This window comes from Thermobia domestica, chromosome 9, assembly GCF_964235325.1.
Source record: "Thermobia domestica chromosome 9, izTheDome1.hap1.1, whole genome shotgun sequence".
Classification (NCBI taxonomy): Eukaryota; Metazoa; Arthropoda; class Insecta; order Zygentoma; family Lepismatidae; genus Thermobia; species Thermobia domestica.
This window is the reverse complement of record NC_137462.1, coordinates 182,560,445-182,586,734: the sequence shown is the minus strand read 5'-3', so window position 1 is coordinate 182,586,734 and position 26,290 is coordinate 182,560,445. Positions and strand designations below refer to the sequence as shown.

The window sequence follows — 26,290 nt, the reverse complement described above, 5'->3', positions numbered from 1 at the left end:
TCCAAGTTTTGCTAAATTGATGTACTTCACCATTTATTTACAATTATCATCCAGGTCTTTATCTACACAATAAGGATTAGCCGTGATATTAGGCATAATATACTTGTTATTTATTTCATTTATTTTATCTCCATATTGCATGAGAGTCAATCCATTTGATATAAAAAAAATCAAATTAAAACATCGTTGACGAATTTTATTATTTCTTTTCAATTTCTATGTAGTACATTGTACTATATTTAGAGAACAGACAGCAAGAATTCGTTCATGTTTTAAATGGTCAGTTCTTTATTAAGCGACTATTTTGTATATGCGCATAAGCCTTTTACATTTTACTAAGGTTTGCAGTAAACACTGTGGCCCCGCTACTTTTGAAGATATTCATTTCTAACAAAAAAGAAAAAAAGAAAGAAATTAAATATAGACCATTTTGTGACGAAAACACATGTTATAAATACCTGTAAAAAGCATGTTAAAATTTGAAAAACGCAAATTGTCATTTTTCAGGTTAATATAATTGTTATGAAAAAATAAGACTAACCATTATTTTTTTAAAAAAATAGTCTTGTGGTACACTACTTCCATAGAAAGTTTGATCCTTGAGAGCTCATCCTTACCTTGTTAGGGTCTTCAAGTAGTGAGATTTTTCGAAAATTACTTATATTCAATCTGAAATATTTTTTTTAAAAAAGTACATACTTGAAAATTTTCAAATTTTCACGGAAATTTCTTCTTATTTAAATTGTAACAAGGTTAAAATGTTATTATTGAGATTTGACTAATTTTTAGTTACGGCTTTTTTGATGTGGCGAAATCACAAGAAGTGGTGCGTTGTGTATATATGAGAAAAATTATTCTAAATCGAAATTATACATTAGTAACGCACTATTCTAGTATATTTATTTTATTTAGACTGGGATGCGGTTTTTCAGCAGTTCTACATGCAAAACACACCCTCACGATTGTCCAAAATCCACCTGTCAGAGTTCTATTATTAGTGTGTTCCCTTTTCTTCACAAGTAAACGTTACGTTTGGGTGAATCGAGTTGCTGCCCGAGACACATGTGACAGAGTAGTACTAAATGTGCTCAACATGTCATGGAAGTTTTAGGTGCTAAGCTTAAAGGGTTTAGGAGATACAACGACTAGAAGATCACATGAAGGTACTACTATGAGCAAAATAAATGACGCGTCTCTTTATTTTGAAGTTTTTTTTGAAAATATCTCCGTTTTCTTTATATGTTCGAAATTTCGGAAGGTTTCCCCAGCAGGACAGGTTAATAACAAACCCGTTTTTAATATTTGTGTTAGATATTAGCTTAAAATAAAGAAATTAGAAGCAAAAAACATTAAATCGACAGAAATCTCGAGAATTACCAACTCTGCTAAAGTGGGAAATTTTCAAGAACGCGAGGGAATTCTGCATTTCAACACGAAGCAGCGACATCTATGTCATTGAGAGAAGCGTGGATTAGATCTACAAACGAAAATTTTAACGAATATTTCTAGTATGTCTTATTATATGCATTATCAGCGAACTCCAAATATATGAATCTATGCTAAGTATTAACGTATAGATAGTGCAAATAGTGGAAATTACCTATGGAAAAAGACGAATTGTTAGCCCAATCGTAATGAAAAATCGTCTTTACTGTAGAACAGGTTCCGCTTACGTAAGAAAGCAAATAGCTCAGTTAGATAAAGCAACGAGTTTGTATACCGAAGGTAGCGGGTTCGAATCCCGTGGAAGTACTGTTGTCATTTTTATCACTAAGGTTATTTTATTTATTTTTTATTTGGGAAAGAATCAAAATGTAACATATGTGTAAAACTCATGACGATACCAAAAAAAAAAAGTTTGGATATTTTGATAACAGATTTCCCTATTAAATGTTTAATTTTCTCTATAAATATTTATCTTAAATTGAAATTGTTTTGAATTTACTACATAAGGAAAGTTGCCCGAAGGAGGAGAGCTCAAGTAATAGATATTCTACGTAAAAGCAACCTATTGTAGAATGATGATGCTTCTTACCTTCAGCACATAATCTTAACGTTAGAGAGTCAGAGAGAGAAAAATCCTGTTTTTCCTCCCCTATGACCACTCATCTTAAAGCTCTATCTATAATGATTCGTGTCACATAATTTCGGCTCTCCAAAGACATTCATATTTATTATTATTATTATTATTATTATTATTATTATTATTATTATTATTATTATTATTCCTGAATATGAGCCAGAGCCCACTCTGAAAAATTGCATCTGGCGTTCTGAGTGAAAGTTCTATGGGACTATTAGAAAAATATATTCCCGTTTCCACGCTGATGGTAGAATTTCTTAAACAGTTATTGAATTACGTTCGAAAGGTAGGCGTAAATAGCGCCCCCGCAACAATGAGGCGTGGGGACCGCACAAGCTGCAAGGCCAAAAAATATACAGTAAGTACGCCGGGGCGGAGCAGGCCAAATTTTCACACGGGCAAAGTGACTTTTTGGCGCCCCTTCCCCTAGTAGTAGCCTATATTTTACATTTTATCATAGTGTTTTTAATAGTTTAAACCAGGAGCGTCATTTCAGATTTTGCTTTGGGGGGGGGGGCAAGACCTCTTGATATAAGTAAAATTTCGCGTTTTTCACTGATTTACTACTATTCTAATGATAAAATCTATATACATCTCAAACTCAGGGGGAGCAAATGCCCCTCCCTGCCCTCCCTAAATGACGCCCCTGTTTTAAACCCATTTTCAAAAAGAAATCCATTATCTAGGAAAACTTCACAAAGAATATGGCTCGCTATAAACAATACCAACTCCACCCCCTCTGGTCTAGTGGCTAGTACGCCTGCCCTCTGTGGTACCGGGTCCAATTCCCGGTGGATTACTGTTGAACGATAAAAGTGGTTCGGATTCCACTATAATTAGTATCCACATCTCCCTTGCCCATTAAGGCATAACCGTGGAACGCTAAACTCAAGCAAACAAACAAACAACACTTAATTCCCGGCACTCTTTATTCTACATGCCATCTCTCAATTTTTCGATACAGCCCCCTTAGTACTATGAAACTCTCTTCTTCCATAGTGAAATGTAAAAAAATCATATAATTGCCACTACTTTACAAGAATATAAACCAAAAACGTCAGTAGAAAGCACATTGTAAAATTTACTTTTTGAGGCTCGTTTTGGTGCCCCTCTTTCTCTGGCACCCCGGGCAGTCGCCCGGCCCTTAGTACGCCCTTGAAAGTACGGACGCATAACTAAGGACTGCGGAGGAGAGGTTAACCTTCATGTTATGCCACTGGTTTCACGTGTTTGAAATGTTCAGTAAGTGATCGGTTAGTGAAATAATTTCGACGGTTACTGATGTTTAAAGTTTAGGTAAGACAAAGCTACCTAATCAAATACATTTGATATCGCGATGTCACAATTTGATTTTTCCTCACATAAAAAAGATAAAAACAATAGTAATAAAAACCCTTACTCGTACTGGGCTCCTAACTAACTAACAACCTAATTCTTACAGATTAGTTGCTCTGACCAACTGAGTTTCGATTTCTTACGCGAAAGAAGTCTGTTATATTAAGAGGCATGCTTTTCATTATCAAAACTGTTCGAAGTAATACGAGCATGGCTTAAGAACAGAGACGGAACTGAATTACCACTCGATTGACCTTGAGGGCAAATCACCAAAGCGTAGCTATAAACGTAAGTTCCAGCATGCATTTCTGTGGAGTTCTGTTCAGTATTCCTATCTGCCAGTCATGCTTGTTCGTAGGAGTAATATGTTAAAAAACTAACCTTTCGATAGAGCACAATGACAGAGAATCAGAGGAAAGAAACTCTTGCCATTGTGAACGTGGGATACCACACTGTGCAATAAAACTGACGCGTCTCCTTGAAGTGATATTTCATCGAAAATAACTCGTTTTCCTTTATATAGTCTATCCGAAGTTTTTGAGGGTTTCAAAATGAGGAAATGTTACTGACAAACAAGAACGCATTTATGGGTGGGTCTAGGGGGTCCGGACCCCCTCTGAAACCCCAACTTTTCTGTAAATTTAGCCTAATTTTGGGGATTATCTTTTAAAATTTTATTATAATTTATCCTAATATTGAAGTCGGACCCCTCCCGAAATAAATTACTGCATACGTGTCTCTGACAATTTTCAATATATTCGTTAAATAATAAAGTAAAATAACTAAATTAGGAGCAAAAAGCTTTAACACGGGCTAACTTTTGTCTACTGCCAATATTGCTAGAAGGGATATTAATAGCAAAAACTGCTAGTCAATGCTAAACCTTGGAACGTCATCCCGAACAACAAGTCTATTATTGAGAACTACATATGAAACATGTTATTAAAACTTATCCAGCTTTTTCTGGCATGAAATTATTATATACACCAAAATTCACTCTCCTAAAATGTGTATCTAAACAATGTACGAAGCAATGAAAATTTTTTATCGAAATATTTGGGCAGGAAACTCTAACAGCCAGCCATTTTATTTAAATCGTAATAAACCCTGTAACCGTACGTTAACGTGAGGACAAAGCTTGGTCCATTGGTAAATTGTTTGAAGAATAAAAACTCAATGTTCGTAGGTTCGAATCTATCCAGTCACCACAACATTTTATTCTTATGTGTAACGATGAAATAAGAAAAAAATGTATAACCGTTAAGACAAAACTTCAACCAAGTCTGAAGAGAACAATACTAAAATAGTAACACAATGACGTCAACCAAAAATTATTTCATGTAGCGTTTGGACGAAATTACAGCTGTTAACAATTGCAGAAATAAAAACAGGCTGATAGCTGTAATGCAATCTAGACTTCTGAATGCATTTACTTCCTGAAAACTTCCGTCTCGTCATTGGTATGCCGTTAATCATTGTAAAACCTTTCAATTGGAAGTGAAATGACACAAACTAAAACAGTTTTAAATCAATAAATAATGTCTATGTGTAAAAGTAGGTGTCTTTTATCTGTAGTTCTGAGTTCCTTTTACTTTGAAGTGACAAATGAGAGAAGAAAGTATGGTGTTCGAAAAAAAAATCAAATTTGAGATTTCAACGAATTTATACGTATTGTAGCCCCTAACACCGAAAAAGTTATTTTTCGATACATGTCTATCTGTTCGTCCGTCCGTTCGCTACACTTTTCTGTGCACTCGCCTAGAGGCCATACCGTTCAACTTATCTGCACCAAATTTTAGTTTAAGATTTTCATAGTATTTCCTATAGTTTTTTTATTTCCCTCCTACTCCCAAAACAAGGGTAGTTTCCTGTACGATGAAAATAGAAAAAAGATATTTTCTCATAACTGGCTCTAACGATCTTGTTTTCTTTCTTTTTTTATAAATCAATATTTAATTAGCAACCCTATTTTGTGGTATAAGGCATTTATCTGAGAAAAATCTACAAGGGGTAGTTTATACTAAGGGGGTGAGTTTTTTCTCAGTGATTTTCTCAAAATGGACTCAAGTGTTTTCGTTCATATTTCATAAATAAAGATTTCATTAATAACTTATCAATATGGCATAACTCGTTTGTCCTAAAAAAATGCGAGGGGTAGTTTATTCTTGGTGGAGTGTTGTCTGGGCGATTTTCTCAAAAACGACTCAAAAGAGTTTATTCATATTTCAAAAATAAATATTTCGTTAATAACCGAACAATATGGCAAAACTCGTTTGTCCTGAAAAAATATGCGAGGGGTAGTTTACTCTTGGGGGTGTTTTTCCTCCACGGTTTTCTCAAAAATGAGTCAAGCAATTTTGTTCGTACTCAGAAATAAATATTTCATTAAAAACCTAGTAATATGGAATAACTCGCTTACCCTGAAAGAATCCTCAAGAGATAGTTTATTCGGGGAGTTATTTTTCCCTCACGATTTTCTCAAAAATTACTCGGACAATTTTATTGATAATTCATAAATAAGTATTTCATTAATAACCCTATATTTTAGTATAAGTCATTTCTATGAAAAACAATTACAACGGATAGTTTATTTTTGGGGTCAAGGTTATTTCCCCGACAATTTTCTCGAACGACAGGCGATTTTGTTCAAATTTCGCAAATAAATATTTCATTAATAACCAAAAGTATATCTTAACTCATTGTTCGAAACAATTCACAAGAGGTAGGTTACTCTTCACGTGTTCTTTTTGAACGACTTTCCCAAAGTGACTCATTTGATTTTTTCATATTTCATAAACAGTGATTGCATTAATTGGTCTTGTATATGTCTAATGAAAATGTGCTCAAAGTGTGAGTTAGTTTTGTAATGTGGATTTTCTTCAATCGAAGTTTTTTATTCGATAATCTGACATTCGATGTATTTGAATAATACGATAATTTTATTCGTATTATCCAAATACACACTTCAGTAACAACTGCGGCCTAACACAGTTAAGAAATTGAATTGAAAAAGTTTAGTGCGGTGGCCCTGTAATTGAATATTTTTTTGAGAAACTCCCTAGCTTTTTGTGGTAAACTTAGGCTTTTCTTTTTCGAGCGACAAAAGAGAGAAGAAAATATAGTGATTGTGAAAATAATATCAAATTCAGATTTCAACGGATTTACGTTTCATGGCGTCTACATACCGAAAATGTGACTTTTCGACACCCGTCCTTCCGGTCCGTCCGTTCGGCACACTTTTATATGCACTCGCCTAGAGGCCATACCGTTCAACTTATCTACACCAAATTTTAAACTTAGGGTTTACTTAGTATTCTTACAGGAGCTTTTCCATTTTTCCTACCACCTAAAATAAGTGTGGTTTACAAACAGCCGAAAATCGAAAAACGCTATTTTCTCAAAAATGGTTTTAACAATTTTGTTTATTTTTCATTAATCAATATTTAATTAACAACCCTATATTGCAGTATCAGATATTTCTCTTAGAAAAATTTACAAGGGGTAGTTTATTCTTGGAGGTGACTTTTTCTCGACGATTTTCTCAGAAAAGACCCTGGCGAATTTTGTACACACTTCATAAATAAATATTTGACCTTACAACATGGTATAAGTCAATTGACCTGAAAAATATATGAGTAGTAGTTTATTCTTGGACTTGAATTTATTCTCAGTGAGTTTCTCAAACACGACCAGTTGGCAACCCTGTATCTCGACAACGAAGCTGAATTCGAAAACTGCAAGAGGACCATTTGTCTCCTTTTGATGTCACGAATCACCTCCCGAAGTTTGTGGACATCTTTCAGGTTCACCCTTAATGAAGCTTCTTTTCGAAAAGTTAACTATTAACTTTAGGCATTGTTTATCTTTTTTTAAATCACAAATGTCGTTATTAATTTTAAGGCAGAGAACTACTTCTGAGAGAATAGATCTTGAAAGATAATATTAAAACTTAGACTTTTGTTTTCGAGACATTCCAGACAAGACGAGACATTTTACAAGCTATCTCGTGTCCAAAACATTTGCCTCGTATTATCTTGGATGTCACAAAGCGCGTCTTGTCTCTTTCTCGAGACATGTCTTATCTCGTGCGCATTCGTTAACACTTGGAAAGGATTATCTTTCTACTCAAAGCATTGTTTTTATAATGGTTGCATATTTATGATAATTGCTGTCCACATAAATTACAGTCCTTTCAGTTGAATTAATTTTTATTATTATTATTATTGAAATTGCAATATCTAGTTTAACGTTGGTCGATTATGCACCTACGCTAAGGGAGAATGATGATGAATGAAATGGTGAAATGAAGAAAGTGGGAGGAAAATGGAAAATCTCAAGAAAACACATACCCATGCACACGGTATTTGTCCACCTCAAATTTCACTTGGCGCGAAGTGGAATCGAGCCACGGACCCCATGCACCAAAGGTGAATGCTCTATTATTATTATTATTATTATTATTATTATTATTATTATTATTATTATTATTATTATTAATAATAATAATAATAATAATAATAATAATAATAATAATAATAATAATAATAATAATAATAATAATAATAATAATAATAATAATAATAATAATTGTAGCGAGCTCAACGGGTTTCAACCGTTCGACTTAACCAACGTTTGGGTGCCTATTCGTTCGTCGGCTCCATGAGAACTTCTCATAAAAGATATTTCATTTTAATGAAACTAGTAAGTGCCTTCTTTTAGCTCTGCGAAGTAACTATTGCTTGGAATATGAATCTGCAAAACATACGAGGTAAAATTAACCAAATGGTGCAAGTTTCCACTTATATATACAAAACAATTTTGCAATATCAACTACGTGAATCTTGTCCCATAAAGAAGCCGAAACCCCTACACCGAAGAGCCCTCCGAGATTTGATCATTGTCCACACGGACTGAAATTGTCATTTGAAGCCAAGGCTTTAATATGAAGCCAATAATTTCTTTAAAATAGACGGAAAATTCGGAAGTTATAAGCATTTTCATATTTTTGCCTTTTCTTATAAGGGAGCCGTAGCCCCCTATACTGAAGAGCCCCCCCCCGGAGATTTGATCATTGTCCACTCGGACTGAATTTGTCATTTGGAACCAACACTTTAATACGAAGCAAAATATTTCTTTAAAATAGACGAAAAATTCGAAAGTTATAAACATGTTAATAATTTTGCCTTTTCTCATAAGGGGGCCGTATTAGCCTACACTGAAGAGCCCCACGAGATTTGATGATTGACCACTTGGACTGAAATTCTCATTTGAAACCACAACTTTTAATATGAACCCAAAAATTAAACTTTTACATCAATTTAAACTGACTGGGTTCCGGTTCCCCCCACTATTGTTTAGTTTAGTTAAGTGGTAATTTGTGACAGCTTCACATCATCAAAAGAATGTTTCACTTCAACTCCCCTCCCCCAGGAGTTCGTGCTGGATCCACCACTGGAATCAATAGACACTCTTCCTATTCTTTTTGTCACCCTTGATTGTGTAGGGGCTCCCTCGTACAAATAAAGAAGCGGTAATATTACAATCAAGGGGCGCTATATATTAGGTATTTTTTTAGTTACCTACCCCTAACCGCACAGGGCCATCTTTCGTAGAATAAAAAAATATTACGTGATATTCCAATCATGAAAGGGGAGAGGATGCTGTAAATATATTTCTTATTCATTTTGTCTGTCCTGCTTATCAAAAATTACTTTCTGTTGGAAGGGTACTGAAATGAGAGGGGCAAAATAAAAAGTCGTATCCCCTCCTACATGGTTGCTCAAATAAGTACTAAAGAAAGCATTTTAAACTAAGATATTTAAGATTTAAACTAGGAAACTAAGATATCCTTACATTATGTAAGGATGGCATATTCAGGATTATTATTATTATTATTATTATTATTATTATTATTATTATTATTATTATTATTATTATTTGAATGTTTTTGGAGCACCGAAATTTTGTGAGACGAACAATGATATGTAGAGGTTTAAGATGGGTGGTCATAGAGGAGGAAAAACCAGGATTTTTCTCTGTCTGACTCTCTAACGTAAAGATTATGTGCTGAAGGTAAGAAGCATCATCATTCTACAATAGGTTGCTTTTACGTAGAATATCAATTACTTGAGTTCTCCTCCTTCGGTCTACTTACCTTATGTAGTAAATTCAAAACAATTTCAATTCAATACAAATACATTGTAAAACTTTTCCGTAATTAAACATCTAGGGAAAATTAAACATTTAATAGGGACATCTGTTATCAAAATATCCAAACACGTAGATAGAAGAGTATCTAGTGAGAAATATTGTGAAACTTTATAAAATTCTCCAAATTAGAATTAACATTTACTGGGAAACATTCGTTATGCGCCAGCGAGCATATGGTGAGCAGTGAGCACAGGGGAAATAATTACGAAACTGTTTGCAAACAAAATTAGGGACGCTAATGCAAGTGCGACAACGGCATTTTTTCTTTTTTTGGTATCGTCATGAGTTTTACACATACGTTACAATTTAATTCTTTCCCACATAAAAAAATAAATAAAATAACCGTAGTGTAGAGATAAAAATGACAACGGCATTTCCATGGGATCGAACCCGCTACCTTCAGCATACAGACTCATTGCTTTAACCAACTGAGCTATTTGTTTTTTTACGTGAGCTCAGCCTGTTCCGGTAAAGACGATATTTCATTACGATCGTCCTACCAATTCGTCCTTTTCCATAGATAATTTCCACTATTTGCTCTATGTTTATGTTAATACTTAGCATATATTCATATATTTGGAGTTTGCAGATAATGCATATAATAAGACATACTAGAAATATTCGTTAAAAGTTTAGTTTGTAGATTTAATCCACATTTCTCTCAATGACATAGATGTCGCTGCTTCGTGTTGAAATGCAGAATTCCCTCGTGTTCTTGAAAATTTCCCACTTTAGCAGAGTTGGTAATTCTCGAGATTTCTGTCGATTTAATGTTTTTTGCTTCTAATTTCTTTATTTTAAGCTAATATCTAACACAAATATTAAAAACGGGTTTGTTATTAACCTGTCCTGCTGGGGAAACCTTCCGAAATTTCGAACATATAAAGAAAACGGAGATATTTTCAAAAAAATTCAAAATAAAGAGACGCGTCATTTATTTTGCTCATGGTAGTACATGTTATAGTCGTAATACATTGCCCAAAATGTAAGAGAGCTATACCTATCATTTCTGCTAAACTAGATTATGTTCGTGTTTGCAGCATGCTTAAATAATGAAAACAAGAGAAAGTTGTTTGTTTTTCAAATTCTAAGTGATTTTTTGTTGCATAAAAAGTTACTAATTACTACAATCAATATGAAGTTCAGAAAACAATGCATGCCTCGAACAAATACTCTGCTCAAAGTGAGCGCACATGACAAACGCAATTGAGTCGCACTTGAAACATTTGTCGTTCACAATTCCGTCAAAGCAGTAATTGTAAAGAGCGATCCAACTTCCAGGCTCCTCATTCAAGTACCTATCCTTAAGGAAAGCGAATCGAATCATGTTGCGAAAATAGTGCTCTCAACGGGTCGGGTCGGGTCGGGTTGAAGACCGACCCGACCCGACCCGTGACCCGAACCGTGATCCGATCTGATTGACCTGACCCGATAACCCGACCCGAGCTGACCCGATTGACCCGACCCGACAACCCGACCCGGAATAACCCGACCCGACAACCCGACCCGAGCTGACCCGATTGACCCGACCCGACCCGACCCGAGGTGACCCGACTGACCCGATCCGAGTAGCCTGACCCGACAACCCGACCCGAACTGACCCGACTCGACAACCCGACCCGAGTTGACCCGATCCGAGTCGGGTCGGGTCGGGTCAACCCGACCCGTTTGAGAGCACTATGGTCACGACACTGGGTGAACGCCAAAATGCACTCACATTGGGAAACTAGTTTTAAAAGCATAATTTTAGAAAATAAAGTATAAAGCATAATTTAAAATATATAGCACAGTTCTTGGAAAATTCTCTTTAACTGAAAGTTTAACATACTGTGTTAATATTTTTTAAAGCCAATATTTACAATGCAAAATCATTGAGAACATAACAATGCAACAATGAAAAGCTTATTTCCTTTCTGTAAACTTTCCGGTGTAATTCTTTGATGTGGAGAAAAGAAAGTAAAAGAAGAAATTTTTCCACCAACAATGAATAGTATGCAAGAACTCCATACTATATTGTTACAGTGACAACGCCAGCTTTAAGTTCTTAGGGGGGCAAAGGAGGGGCAGATACATTTTCGGGGGGCGGCTATTTGCCATACCAAAAATGACATATTTATTACGTTTGACTTATTTTACATTACATTGTGTATTTCGTTGCTGTTTTTATGTTAGATCTATATAATTATAAATTAAACTTATTTCAAATAAAATTTGTAACTAACAAATAAGTAACGCCTGCACATGAAATATTTTTCAATGAAACTTTTGAAGCCTAAACATAAATTGAATTACTTTCGCGTATGCTACAAGTAACACATTCGTCTATATGCTACGTATCTCTGCTGAAAATGCTGCTGAAAATGTCGTAGTCCAATCCAGAAGGAGTGTAGGTACTAGGTAGAAAAATGAAACCGTAGTTTAGAAAAACATATCTCTGTATGTACAAATATAAATTTTCATATTAATAATGAAATTCTTATTGTTTCTCAGGCCTCTGAAGTGATTGTGTGCGCCCAAACAGATAATTTCACGAACATCCAGATCTTTACTGTTATAACATTTTTGTTCCACCAAGGAAAGTCACCGAAGTAAATTAATTAGGAAATCAGCGAAACACCACGGGACTCTCCTCCGTTATATATGGTGGTGAAGAAGTAAGTGGCTTAGTATAAAAGTAGCAATTTCTCAACAAATTATGCTTTACATCCAGGATGATTAAAAGCAATGACTCTTCCTGGAATCATGGATGCAATTTGTGATATTATTCTTGAAAATTGCAGCATTTCAGCCAGTGGTGGATATAGCCCGGGGCCGGAGGGCCTAGGCCACCCCAGTTTTTGTGTGACAAAAATAATTTAAGCTATTTATATTTATTATAGTCTGAGGTCTGCACCCCGCTTTCTCAGTTTTTACCTTCTCAGCAAAACTTGTGTCTGGGATTCTGGGTACTTCTTTGGAACTCGTCGGTGCGCAAGTTCTCGGCATAATGAGTTCCCAAAATATATGTCAGGGAATAAAAGGGTAACGGCATTAATAGAAGTATTCTTCCAATTTGACCGTAATGCTGATCAATTTCGCTGACGAATAGTAACCATAGATGAAATATGGTTGTACCACTATGATCCTGAATCGGAACAACAGTCAATGGAGTAGTAGCACTCATTTCTCCATCGCCTCAAGAAGTTCAAGACACAGAAGTAGGTTGAGAAACTGTTTGGGACATTCTTCTGGTATAAGTATGGAGTGGTAGACTACCTCCTCAATGGTCAGATATTTAATCCAGAATCTCTACATTACTTACAAAACTGAAAGAAAAATTCAAAGTTCAACGCTGCGGAAAATGAAAAGAAAGTAATTCTGTTCCTTCAGGAGAATACACCTGTCCATCAAGCCCCTGCGAACATAACTGACATTGCATAATCTAGGATTTCAATGTCTAGATCACCATTCTTATTCCGCAGATTTAGCTCCGTCTAACTATTACGTGCACTTATTTCCCAAACTTAAATAACACTTGAAAGAGGCCATTTTAGATCTGATAGGGGTAGTGCTACGAACAGTGGTGCGAGGAAAGCTAGATTTTTTAACATTTCTGCAAAAGCTGGAGCACTGTACAAGGTAGTATATTGACTCTCGGGGGAAGAGAAGAAGAAGTAAAACTTCACCAATCCACGTGCACTCCTTCTGGGTTGGGCTACGAATTTTTCAGCAGTTCCTAGTCAATATGGTAGACGTCACGTCAGTACTTTGAAACAAAATAAGTAAAGGAGCACTAGTATAAACCAATTACTAACTAAAGATCAGCACTCTGACAATACATTTTATTGGGAATCAATTTCATTCCATAATTTTATTATTATCATTTGCAGGAAGGGAAAACACAACTCTCTTTATCTCCTTCAAAAAATTAAGCCCTGGTAGTTGCAAACTCAAGCTGTTATAAGCACATCCTCTGAATATTGGAAGCCGAGAATAATGTTTCAGAAAAAAAAGTTTTAAATAAAACAAAATATGAAACTGAAAACTGAAAACCTGGACAAATACAAACAAGTTACGTAACTGGTTTTACCTTTCTTTTGTTTCCAATCGAAGTTGATCCAATGAGAAGAAAACAAGTCGACCAAATCTACTATTGTTCGCTAGGCACAATTATTAAAAATCATAAGAAAGAAGTATAACTAAAATTTACCTCAAAAGGGGCTAAATTAGAAAACAGAAATATGCGTGCATACCCAGACGCTCAAAGAAGAAAGCTTAAGGATTAATCTGCCACATAGTAAATTCATGGAAAGTAGACTACAATTTGTCAATGAGATTGGTTATGATACTGATATATAATACTACATGAAGAATGTTTAAAGATTGTACGAGTCTGGGGGGCAGTCTAGGTGGCAGTCAGGGGGGCAAAAGTAGCTACTAGGGGGGCGCTCGCCCCCTTGCCCCCTCTGGCGTCATCACTGTATTGTAATGTTTACTTTTTGAACTTAAGCACTTTCTGTACTTTTTGGTGGCATCTTTTACTTTCCCTTTCTGTATATATGTGCCTGTAAGGCGCACACAAATGATAGAAAAAATTTATTCGAGCAAAGCACATCTCTTTACAATGAATTAAGTAGAAAGTTCATTAAATATAAGAGAAACTAGTTGCAAAAAAAAATCAATAAATAGATCAAGATATTTAGAATATTTGATGTATAATAAATATACATTATACACGATTAATGTAAAATAATCATTGAAATTAACAATAAAGTATAATTTAAAAAAAGCATAATTAAACAAGAAATAAAGCATAATGTGGGTTGCTCTAACAATTAAGTTGTATGAAGACGAGAAGAAAACGAAAGCTGATTCCTTAACGTATTTCGTTGATCATCTTTGTGTCTACAAAAACGCATTCCTAGAAACCTACAAGCTAGGTATCATCTCTGTGATTATATCAGTTTCTAGTGCTACATGTGAAAGGTCATTCTCTTCTTTGAAAAGATTAAAGACTTGTATACGCAAGTCAATGACTCATGATAGGTTGAAAAACTTAGTGTTACTTTATATTGAGAAGAAAATTGCTAAATCGTTAGATCTTTAACAAGTTGGGGATAGGTTTGCTGCTGCCCGCACGAATAGAAAGATCCTCTTCAAGTAGAGGCATGAACCTATAAGTTATTTTCTTTACCTGTAAAAGTGTATTTGCTTCCACTTAAGTCAACCAGCTACACATATTTTAAACGCCATGATTAAATAACTATTTACTTATATTAGAAATCAATTGCATTAATGAATCTATAAATTCTTATATTTTCACTGTTTTCCAAAGAGTAAAATCATGAACAATAAAGATGGAAACATTCACCTTGAATACACACACACACACATATAATATATATATATATATATATATATATATATATATATATATATATATATATATATATATATATATATATATATATATATATATATATATATTGGAGATGTCCCCCTGAAAATCCTCTTGGGCCCTTCATTGGCCCCCCTGAAAAAACTCTAGCTACGCTACTGGACACCATGCACCAGAGATGAATTCTCTACCACTGAGCCACTGCGGCCCTGCTTGGGCTTGGTCGTTCATATCCAATCTCTCTTTTGGCGTTGCTTAAACAACTTCTAGTTTTGTTCTAAATCCAGACTCCATATTGGCGTAGATATTAATATTACAGTCGATTGGTAAAATCAATCTTCCACATTTAAAAATTAAAGTACACACAAGTAGAAAAATAAGCATTTATCATAAAAACACTAGCTGCAAGTGTTCAAAATAGATTTATGGTTTCTATAAAATCAATTGAAAATTGCTATTTTTAATTAGGCAGCTAGTGAAAAACAGCAGCTTTCGACTCCAGCCGAGTTTAAACTCAACCTAAACTCAGTTGACCAAAGTGAACTGACCCGACTGACCCGACCCGACAACCCGACCCGACAACCCGACCCGACAACCCGACCCGACAACCCGACCCGATAACCCGACTGACCCAACCCGACCCGAGTGACCCGACCCGAATAACCCGACCCGACAACCCGACCCGAGTTGACCCGATTGACCCGACCCGAGCTGACCCGACTGACCCGACCCGACGGGCCTAGGACAAATCTGCCAATGACCAAATGCGCCAATCGTGAAAATGGACAAATCTGCCAATTGACAAATCCGCCAATGGACAAATCTGCCAATTACCAAATGCGCCAAACGCGAAAACGACCAAATGCGCCAACTGTGAAAATGGACAAATCTGCCAATTACCAAATCTGCCAATTACCAAATGCGCCAAACGCAAAAATGACCAAATGCGCCAATTGCGAAAATGGAAAAAATCAGCCAATTGACAAATCTGCCAATTACCAAATCTGCCAACTACCATATCTGCCAATTACCAAATCTGCCAATTACCAAATGCGCCAAACGCGAAAATGACCAAATGCGCCAATCGTGAGAATGGACAAATCTGCCAATTGACAAATCCGCCAATTACCAAATCTGCCAATTACCAAATGCGCCAATTGTAAAAATGGACAAATCCGCCAATTACCAAATCTGCCAATGGACAAATCTGCCAATGGATAAGTCACCGAACTATCATTTTACTTTAGATGTATTCTTCAATCATCGTCCCACAGTATTACAAAGAAGAGGAAGGAGAATTTATGAAAGAGCGGAAAAGGGTATTTTAATTTTAATGTGTGTTACTTTTATAAATTCGCAATTATGTTTCAAAATGAATGTTTACTGATGTTGGTTGTTGGAGTTTAGTATCCCATTGCTGTACTTAGGTTATATGAGACGTGACGAAACACGTTTGAATTTTAATGCCCTCTCACTGGGAATCGAACCCAAAAAGATTAATGTTTGTTGTAATTATTGGATAGCCAACAAGCCTATTTGGTCTTTCACTTAAGTAGCTATTGCTTCAATTCTGTTCATCCGATTATCTTGGTTCATATACCATTCACTTCAGAATAAACCAAGCTTGCAAATGGTACTATGCGCATGTGTACATGATGTATAAGAAGAAGGAAATTCAAGGTAAAATTGGGAATTTCCCGTCCAAAAGTCCCTTTGTTCAAATGTAGCACCCCCTGGTACGGCCCCAACTAAAGGCACCCAAATATAATATACCTTTAAAACTACTGTAGTTTATAAATAATATATGTGCCAAGTTTCATTGTAATACCTACAATAGTTGTGACGGAAAAAATATTTCTCAGTTCTGCTAGACAATACCAAATTTCATATAGAAAGAAAGTGAGATAACTATAAAATCAAATTAGTCCGAACAGTATTATTTATTTGAAATGAAATGAAATCTGAGTTTAACGTCCAACGGTTATGGCGGTAAGGCTAAAGGAGACGGTGATGATGAGTAATGAAAAAAATGGTAGAATGAAGAAAGTGGGAGGAAACGGGAGAAACCCGAGGAAACTCACGCACACGGTGTTTGTCCACCACAAAGTTCACTTGGCGGGGACTGGGATCGAACCCGGGACCCCCAGCACGAGAGGTGAACGCTCCACCACTGAGCCACCGCGGCCCTATTATTTATTTGAGTATCATGACTTATACGTCATTCTCTTCAGAATAAAACAGGCTTTCAAATGATATCATGATAATATATGTGTGTGTGTGTTGTACGAGAAAAGGGGAAATTAGGGTAAAATTGGGAATTTTCCGTCCAACAACAATCGGCAAGAGCAGAGTTGCTCCAGTAGCCCTGATATCGTTTCTCCATCATATATATAACTTGGTAGAAATGTTTCCCATGTTCATCAATGACTGCTCCGCAATTTTCTGCGAAGAAATCTATGTGGGAGTGGAACATATGTATTTTTAGTGATACATTACACCCTATTGCTTGGTAGAAGGTATTAGGTGCAACTCTACTTTCTTATAGTTCTGAGACCGCTCGTTTTCCAAAACATTCGTCACCACTTTTCGGAAAGAATCTCATGCAATCCTCTCTTCATTTTCTAACACTTTATTAAATTCAGGATCATTGAGGAGTTGAATTGAGGAGGCGAATTTGAGTGCCAATAAGGATTCATACCTGATTTTAGTTTCAGCAATTTGTGGAAGTTTACGCAGAATATATTTGAAGAATGTTTTGATGCGTCTATGAATAGCCGCCATTCATTGAGATTATCGTCTATGTTAAGTTTACTCATAAGACCAGTTAGGCCTACATAGTTACAACGTAATATGTCACTTTCCACTGAAAATACTGTTTGGAGATTCTGACCTGTTCAAAACATGAACACTTTTAGATCTTCAGAATAAGCTCCCCACTTCTTGAGTTTGGATGCCAGCAGTTCTGCGCCACTTTTTGAAAACCCCAGGTAATTTAATTCAGGTTGAGTATCATATGGTGAATAGATAATGATATTTTGGTTTTGTGAGGTTAGAATCGTTGGAAGACGATGAATCTGCAGCAGAATTTGACAATGTGGGTCGACATTGTTAACCTTTTGTTCTTCATCGGGTAAAACACTGGAGTAAGGTACGAGAAGTTGTGGAACCTTTAGTTCTTCAGAGTGTAGCTCAGTGATGAACATTTCAAGGAATATTTGAATTGAATAAGTAGCAGTCCACTTTTTCTTTTTTGGATATACCTTTAATTGGAAGAACTATGCAAAAATAGCAGTTTGAGGTATGATCTGTCTGTTCTCTCCATATCATTGGAACTGCAAATGGCACGCATGGCCTTTTTCCGTGTAGCCAGTCCCGCAAATTTGTAGAACAAGTATTACAACATATATGTGGTGCTCAGTTCTTGTCCACATCTCCCACTTTACAGCCAAAGTACAAGTGATAGGCTTTCTTTATGATAGGAGCGAAATACCACTTTTCGCTTCACTTCGTTAAAAACAACAATTTCCGGGAAGATATTTTTTCGGAATATTCCCGGGAAGATTCCCCAAAATGGGAATTTTCCGGGAATTTATTTACAATCACAAATAAAATTGCATTCTATTACTATATTATGATTTCAAAGTTAAATTCGTTTCTATATCACAGTATATTATTACTCTTGTTCCCAGCGGAGCCTTTAAAATGTATTTTCTGAACGATGTTATTTTATTAATATTTTATTATATTTAGAGAGTACGCATAAATCTATATTTATTTACAATATGTTCTACGAAAGTAAATATGTTTCAAAAATGGTATAGTAAGTCGACATATTTTTAAACCGCTAAAAAGTTTAAATTTACATGTAAGTGGATTATCTGAACTTGACTCTACTACTGATATAAACATATTAAATTTTTAAGTGTTATAAACAAATTAGGTTGGGTAAGTGCCAGAAGACACATGTCCCACCATTTTGTCAACATTTGCGATTGCAAGATACTTTCTTATCTTTATAATTTTGCATGTAATATTGCCATACACGACATTTTTTCCTGCCCATTTCTCGAAATTTCATGCTTTAATTCACATGTAAGAGAAGTCCGAGTACCTCTTCAGAAATTCGAGTCAGAGACAGGAGACAGACCGACGTCTATTACTAACGGTGGTTCAGGATTTATTAATAGCACTTCATCTCTATTTCTACATAATTCTACATTACTTTACAAAATGGATTCTTTTCATCATTTGTAAATTAGTACTTTGCTACTTTTGGCTATTGTTTAGTTTGGTGGGTCCAGATTTTGCACCAATTTTTTTGCGATATTCTATTCCGATGCGGTTGTTTTATGGTTTCATACGTTAAATTACGTTACCAACATTAAATTCAGACAGCATTGCCGAGTGAGAGTTAGCGCAGGGCACGTTGTTTTCTATCTTCGTTACCAACAATTCACTTTCTTTTCTCACATAAATCACTTCCACTTACCTTTACGGTTTGTACAAATCCCCTACTGCCCTAAACAAAATTGGGTTCAATACTTTTTTGACTAATTGAACACCACTATCAACTCATTTGTGCCGTAAATCGTCCCACTTTTTGCTAATTTTGGGCCCCCAATACTAAACAATTACCCTACCTTTTAGTAAAAATGGAAAAGGTACTTAAAAACTCATATTATTAATTATGTCAAGTACAGTAAAAAAAAAAATTAAATTTTTTAACCTCCAAATTCTTTAAAATCTAGAAGTAAATCATAATATATTAAAATAATGTAATTAGTCATACGGTTCTTATAATTTGGAAGATAAAGTAAAGAAATGGATATAAATTCCTTCCCGGGAATTTATAGGCCAGGGAAAAAACCCTGGAATATTCCTATTTTTTTAATCCCTTCCCGCTGGGAATATTCCCACTGCCCATCACTAGTAATGTCCAAGAGGTCGGGCGCCCCAAACTATAACCTCAGTGCAGAAAGTGGCCAATCACTTCAGCAAATAACAAAAACATTCATTTTTAACAGTTATAAATTCATCGAAATTAACACATAATTACAAGCAAATTATCTCTCATTGCCTTAGAGCATGTACGATTTATTGAACTTTTACATCATATGTCTCTCCGGTCTTCACAAAATAACCAACTTTTTAAACATATAGGGGAGACCGGGGCTGGTTGGCAAACTTTTAATTCTTTATTTTTTTATGAGCAGATTGTGCACTGTATTGCAATGTAATGGATGTGTACGGACAGACCAATGTTTCCTCTAATAAATTCAATTTTTGTTTTTGTTTTGTTGCTTACAGTTTTCGAGAAGTAATTTTTCTTTCTTTTAAAACGGAGTATGCCAACCGACCCCTACTGAGGGTCTGGTTGGCTGATAGCGTGGGGCTAGTTGGCATTCTTTTTAAATATAGCAAAGCACACAAAAAATTGGATTTATTAGAAATATACGTTATTTTTCTGAATTCTATTATATATATTGCAATGAAGTAGGCTATTTGAAGTTTGAAATTACTTTTATTCACAACATTTAAAAGAATCAGCATTATGAAATATGAAAACTTCTTTCTTTTATTCTAGCTTGGTTGTCATGACATTGAAAGCTACAAGATTATCAAACCACATCAGTTTTAATATGATTTGGTGTAGGTTAATTCTCCATATTATTTCAAAATGTAATTAAAATAACTGAACTATCAAGAAAGGTAGTTTATTTCCCGCTGTTCACAAAGTAGCTAAGAGAAACTAAGATATGTTTTAGCTGAATTATCGAGAAATGCAATTTATTTCCTACTTTCCACAAAGAAAGAAAAAGCAATAGCTAGGCCTCTATTTTTGTAACAAAAGAGCACATGCAAAATATTCTTGATCCTGAGAATTAGGCCTATTCAGAAAATTCAGAGTCCGGCATACAGTCTTTTCTCGATTTCTAAATTTTGACAGCAATCCAATATCTGCATGCTATTCTATAACATTGAAGTAAAAGATTGGTAGAACTGTAAACTATATAACAATAAAACAAACAATGTAACAATAAAAATAAAATGAAATAAAATTTCACATGAGGTTGTTTGGCGCACTTGCCAACCAACTCCAAATGCTATACGCCAACTAATCCCAAGCCCATTTTGTGCAACAAAGTCGTAATTACTCAGCAATTGTTTGGCATTTACGTTTTATTGTTTGAATATCCATAAAAACAAAGTTCAGATCTAACTAATGCTATATTACTTACCTCTGTACCCCAAGTAGTGACGATTCTGTGATGTAACAGAGAACTGAAAAAAATACTTCAGACTGGCAAAAACACTCTTTATCTAATAGACACCATAATCCGCAAGTTACAAATTCCATATAAAGGTGGCAGCTGCATCCATAGGTCGCTCTTTTATGACAGTAGCAACAGCTCATTATGTTAATTAATGAAGGAGTTATATGCAGTTCGTCAACCAGCCCCGATCTCCCCCAATAAGTAAATGTTAATGCTATTGTAAATGGTTACCTCGTTCAAATCCTCAAATATTTGGGCGATGATTTGATTACTTTCTCTTAATTACTCTTAGTTTCTTGCTTGTTATTCATAAATACTTTCTTTCTTTATGTTTTTACTAGATTATCCAGTTATTTGATGATAATACAAACAGAGTTGGGTGTTTTCCGTTTGGCAGAATTGTCAATTGGAAGATTTGTCCATTTTCACGATTGGCGCATTTGGTAATTGGCGGATTTGGTAATTGGCAGGTTTGGTAATTGGCGGATTTGTCAATTGGCAGATTTGTCCATTGGCAGATTTGGTAATTGGCTCATTTGTCCATTCTCACGATTGGCGCATTTGGTCATTTTCGCGTTTGGCAGATTTGGTAATTGGCAGGTTTGGTAGTTGGCGGATTTGTCAATTGGCAGATTTGTCCATTGGCAGATTTGTCCATTCTCGCGATTGGCGCATTTGGTCATTTTCGCGTTTGGCGCATTTGGTAATTGGCAGATTTGTCCATTTTCACAATTGGCACATTTGGTCATTTTCGCGTTTGGCGCATTTGGTAATTGGCAGATTTGTCCGGGTCCCGACCCGACAACCCGACTCGATTAGCCTGACCCGACTGACCCGACCCGATAACCCGACCCGTTTGAGAGCACTATGCGAAAACGAGGAGTACTGAACTGGTGAATTGAGAACGACTGAAGTTGTATGAACCTCTCACGATGCCAAATATTCACGTGGACAACTAATTTTTGATCAATAAAAGATAATCCGCGTAATTAATGTTTGTACAATGACAGATTTGGAATTATACAGACAAATATGCGCAAAATTGTTTACTCTAAGATTTGCCTCTTTTGGACAGATGTGCAACATAACAGCGAGAATTTAACAAAAGTTCGGATAACAATGATAGGCTCAAATTTAATCCAGTGAGAATTTAGGCGAACAAAATTTGCACTTTGTTCTATACTCGAAACTACGTAGCATTATTCTAGACGGTACTCACGTCACATGTGTATCTCCCGACTAATTACCGACTTAAACTATTTTTGTCACACAAAAACTGGGACTCCCGGACCTCCGGCCCAGGGCTAGATCTGTCACTGGATAAAGACGAAAGTGTAGTAGTCAAATGGATGAATAGTTCAACAGTAACGATTGCATCAATTGTTCATGAAGTACTCCTAACGGCTAAAAGAAACTGCTAATCTCGTTCACCACATAAACTGGTCCAGGGGAGAGAGCCAACGATAGATAGAGAGTATAGAAAAGAGTAGCACACAAATTTATGAGTGGAACCGACTAAATGAACCCAATTTTGAGGTTAAATTGGTAGTATCCGTGGGGAAAAGTATTGGTGGCTAATATTTACATAGCTTATAACAGAGTAAACAATGCTTGGACACTCGTACATTGTCAGGTAAAAAATTCCACAGCTCAACTTTCGAAAAGACATTGCTCAAACATATCTTCTAAAATAGCAGAATTTACAGAAGAGCTCCAGTTGTTCGGAAAATCATGTACGAATATTGCGTGATGTTGGTTAGATAAGAGGCATCGCTCATATTGCAGAGGTTCTGAAAGATGAAAGAATAGTATGTGCGATCGAGACTTGCACCAGAATTGACTGCATACAATGTAAAAAAAAATGTAATGTTGATCTATGTGTTCCGTTCTTTCTTCCCCATCATATTGCATAAATCATCTTGAAGGTAAGAAATACATGCACTGAGAAAAATCCGTTCTCCGGGCAGCGGTATATTGTACAAATATACGGAATCCTCTTGCTTACTATAAAAATCAGCACGGAACATACGTTATCCGTATGTACATAGGCACTGCCCTTAGATGTTACATCATGACGTTGCAGGATGTCTGATATCTGTCTTCCTTATATTACATACATATATGTATGTTACCTTCGTCAGCTATATGTTATATACGTCCAGTTGTGAGATTCTGACCACCTATATTGTTTCATACAGGTGGAACACTTATAGAGAAAGTAGTATCAAACATGCGTTTTCAGTTAAACGTTTGCTGTAAGTTGTCCACAAACTACAAGATTTACAAATGTAACATGCGATTTTACGTAAGCCACATAAATTATTTTCTCAATGTGGGATACAATGTAAATAATTAATAAATAATAATTATTTTATTCTAAATAATTGTTTCCACTTGAGAAAAAGGTATCACTTGAAATATAGATCAAACTATAGACGAGCCTTTTTCCATTAGATAAAAGAACACATCAGGATTAAAACGCTCAATAAATTAATTTAAATTCCTACGTTTTGTACTCGTAAAGGACTGGCGTGACCATATGGTCACACCCCGTTACGACCATAATAATTGATTGGCATTACAAATTTGAGTAGTTCTCTTTCATTTCACTCCTAGGTGACCTAAAAATGACAAAAATTGTCTTTTCTGAAACAGAAAAAAATCAGTCCCTAATGGGTTACAGGAAAAGTTAATGACATTCTGTTAAAAGTTGAGCAAGATAAGTATTGTAGGCAGCCATGGCATCATCAATTGCTAAACAGTTGTGACCAAACAGTGTTAGAATATTTGCAGGAAGTTAGTTACAAAAAGAAACTCGACGTTTTAGTGCCACGGGATCTGACTCAAAGACATTTACTTGATCGAATTTTTATACGCGAATCTCTACTGAAATATAATGAACTCGAGTCATTTCTGCAGCGATTCAGCAGCAGTGATGAAAAGTGAATAACGTGAGTCGCATTGTCTTGCAAACTGACTCCCAGGGAGATTATGTTGTTCGTTTGGTAGGGTTGCAAGACATCTTGCATTACAAGCTGCTATCGCGCGGCAGAACGATAGACTCGCTGTACTATTGACAGTTGGCGCAAGTGCACCTAGCAAGTAGAAACAAATTGCCGGAACTAGTCAACAGAAAAACTATCGTATACCACGATGACAATACCATACTGCATACATCTTTAATAACGCGTCAGAAGCTGAAAGAATTGGATGGAAAGTTTTACTATATCCACCTTTTAGCACAGACCTGGCACCTTCAAACTAATATTTGTTTCGGTCTTTCCAGAATTCGCTGAATGGTATTAAGCTGTTCCAAAAGAGTTCCAAAAGGTCCCAGTAATGGAGAAAAAAATTGTCATTGCAATACAAAGAGTCCTATCAAACTAATCAATATCTATCAAATAGAAAAGTTCAAAATTTGAAAATAAATAATATATACTATTATGAATGATTTAATTAATCCTCGCAAGAAATGTGTTGAGTAGATTCTCATAGGCCAAGATTTAAAAAATAAACAGTATATTAATTTCTAAGAATACTCACATATAGTTACTTTAAATATCATCGAGAATGATCCTTAGAAGTAAACAACACTTACCTAAAAAGAAAAGAATAGAATGTGGATTAGACAAATGACAATACCGATTTATACAATGTTAATTATCTTTCTACTATTACACGGCATTATTAAGTACAGCTAATACAAATAATTTCTTCTAGGAAAGATTACTCTATGAAATTTTGCTGCTAATGTTGATTTCAGTAAAAGTGAATATAATACGTACACTAATGATATACGAAGATCTTAATGAATATAGATTCTGAGTATAAAGTATGATTGATTGCTTACAGTTAAAAAATAAATGTGTCAATGAAAAAAGGCCAAATATGTTTTTTTTATTCCATTCAAAGAATCGGTTCGGTATTCCATATTGGCAATGGTTAAATAAACAACCAGTGACGTAACAAAGGAGAGCAAACGGGGCTTCTGCCCTGAGCGCCTGATGGGAGCCGCAAAATTGGGCAAATATTTACTTTCACTATAAGGCAATGAAATGAGTTTCATCAAACTAAAGATAATAATAAAAAAATTCCTAAGAAACGTAACAGGACAACGACTCACCAACCTTAGGATCATGTCCATACAGCATAAGTTAGTTTCAAAGCTATCTTTTGAGAACATCTTTAAAAAAAAGAAACTTTGCAACCTGAAGAGACCGCGAAGTTAAATTTTAGTTCCAGCCTTTTGTGCTTTCATTTAACTTACATCCATTTTAAAAGTCTCTAAAATGTCCGAGTATAATATTCGAGACAACAGCTTGATTGATGTCATAATTGAAATTCTGTTCTAAAGCAACAGACTGTTGATTCATTCTACACATATCCACATACCGATTAATTCCAGAAACATTGTGATTTGCATTTATAAAATTATTCTTATGTTAAGATTATAAGGATATGTCAAACATGCTACTCTCAGATTATTTGACAATCAAATACTAATTAGTTTGGTGTTTTATCTTGTACTAAAAATTTAAATTATATACTGCAATTTTGAAATCAAGTTTTACCACTTGAAGAAAACATGGAATAGGACAATCACTGTGCGATATCCATATCAGGTGAAATCGGGGAGCGTTTTGGTTTGATTGGTCAGGGGGGGAGCACTAAGGCAAGCTTTTGCCTCGGGCGACAACTAGGTTATTTGAGCAGCTGGTAAACACATATGGTAATTTTATGGTCAAGTGAAAAGCACAGGATGAGCAGTCGATATCAAACACGGAGATAGATTAATGTGTTATATTGTTGAGAATGTTATGTCCAATCTGCACTATTCCGTGTATAAAAACTGTGTTGTATTCTGATTATGCACTGACACTTTATGTAAGAACCCTGTAGTCAAAACGAATTTTCTCTCTTCACGGAAACCTCGTAAATGTGAATTATTGAAAGTCTTGTATCGCACATATGAAGTATGTCCCTTTCTGAATTGGGAATGCGGCACTAATC

The 26,290-nt window shown here is 35.4% G+C and overlaps 1 protein-coding gene across 6 annotated transcripts in view; it reads right to left on the bottom strand.

Moving 5' to 3' along the window:
• Positions 1-26,290, bottom strand: part of LOC145660494 (single insulin-like growth factor-binding domain protein-2) — a 1,012,667-nt gene that overhangs the window by 756,871 nt on the left and 229,506 nt on the right. The window contains exon 2 of one of the 6 annotated variants that reach the window (XM_081725611.1): positions 24,824-24,878. The exons of the other annotated variants lie outside the window; for them this stretch is intronic. Within the exon in view, the coding sequence (XP_081581737.1) occupies positions 24,835-24,878 (44 nt within the window). The 3' untranslated portion in view covers positions 24,824-24,834. The remainder of the gene's footprint in view (positions 1-24,823; positions 24,879-26,290) is intronic. 6 annotated transcript variants of the gene reach the window in all.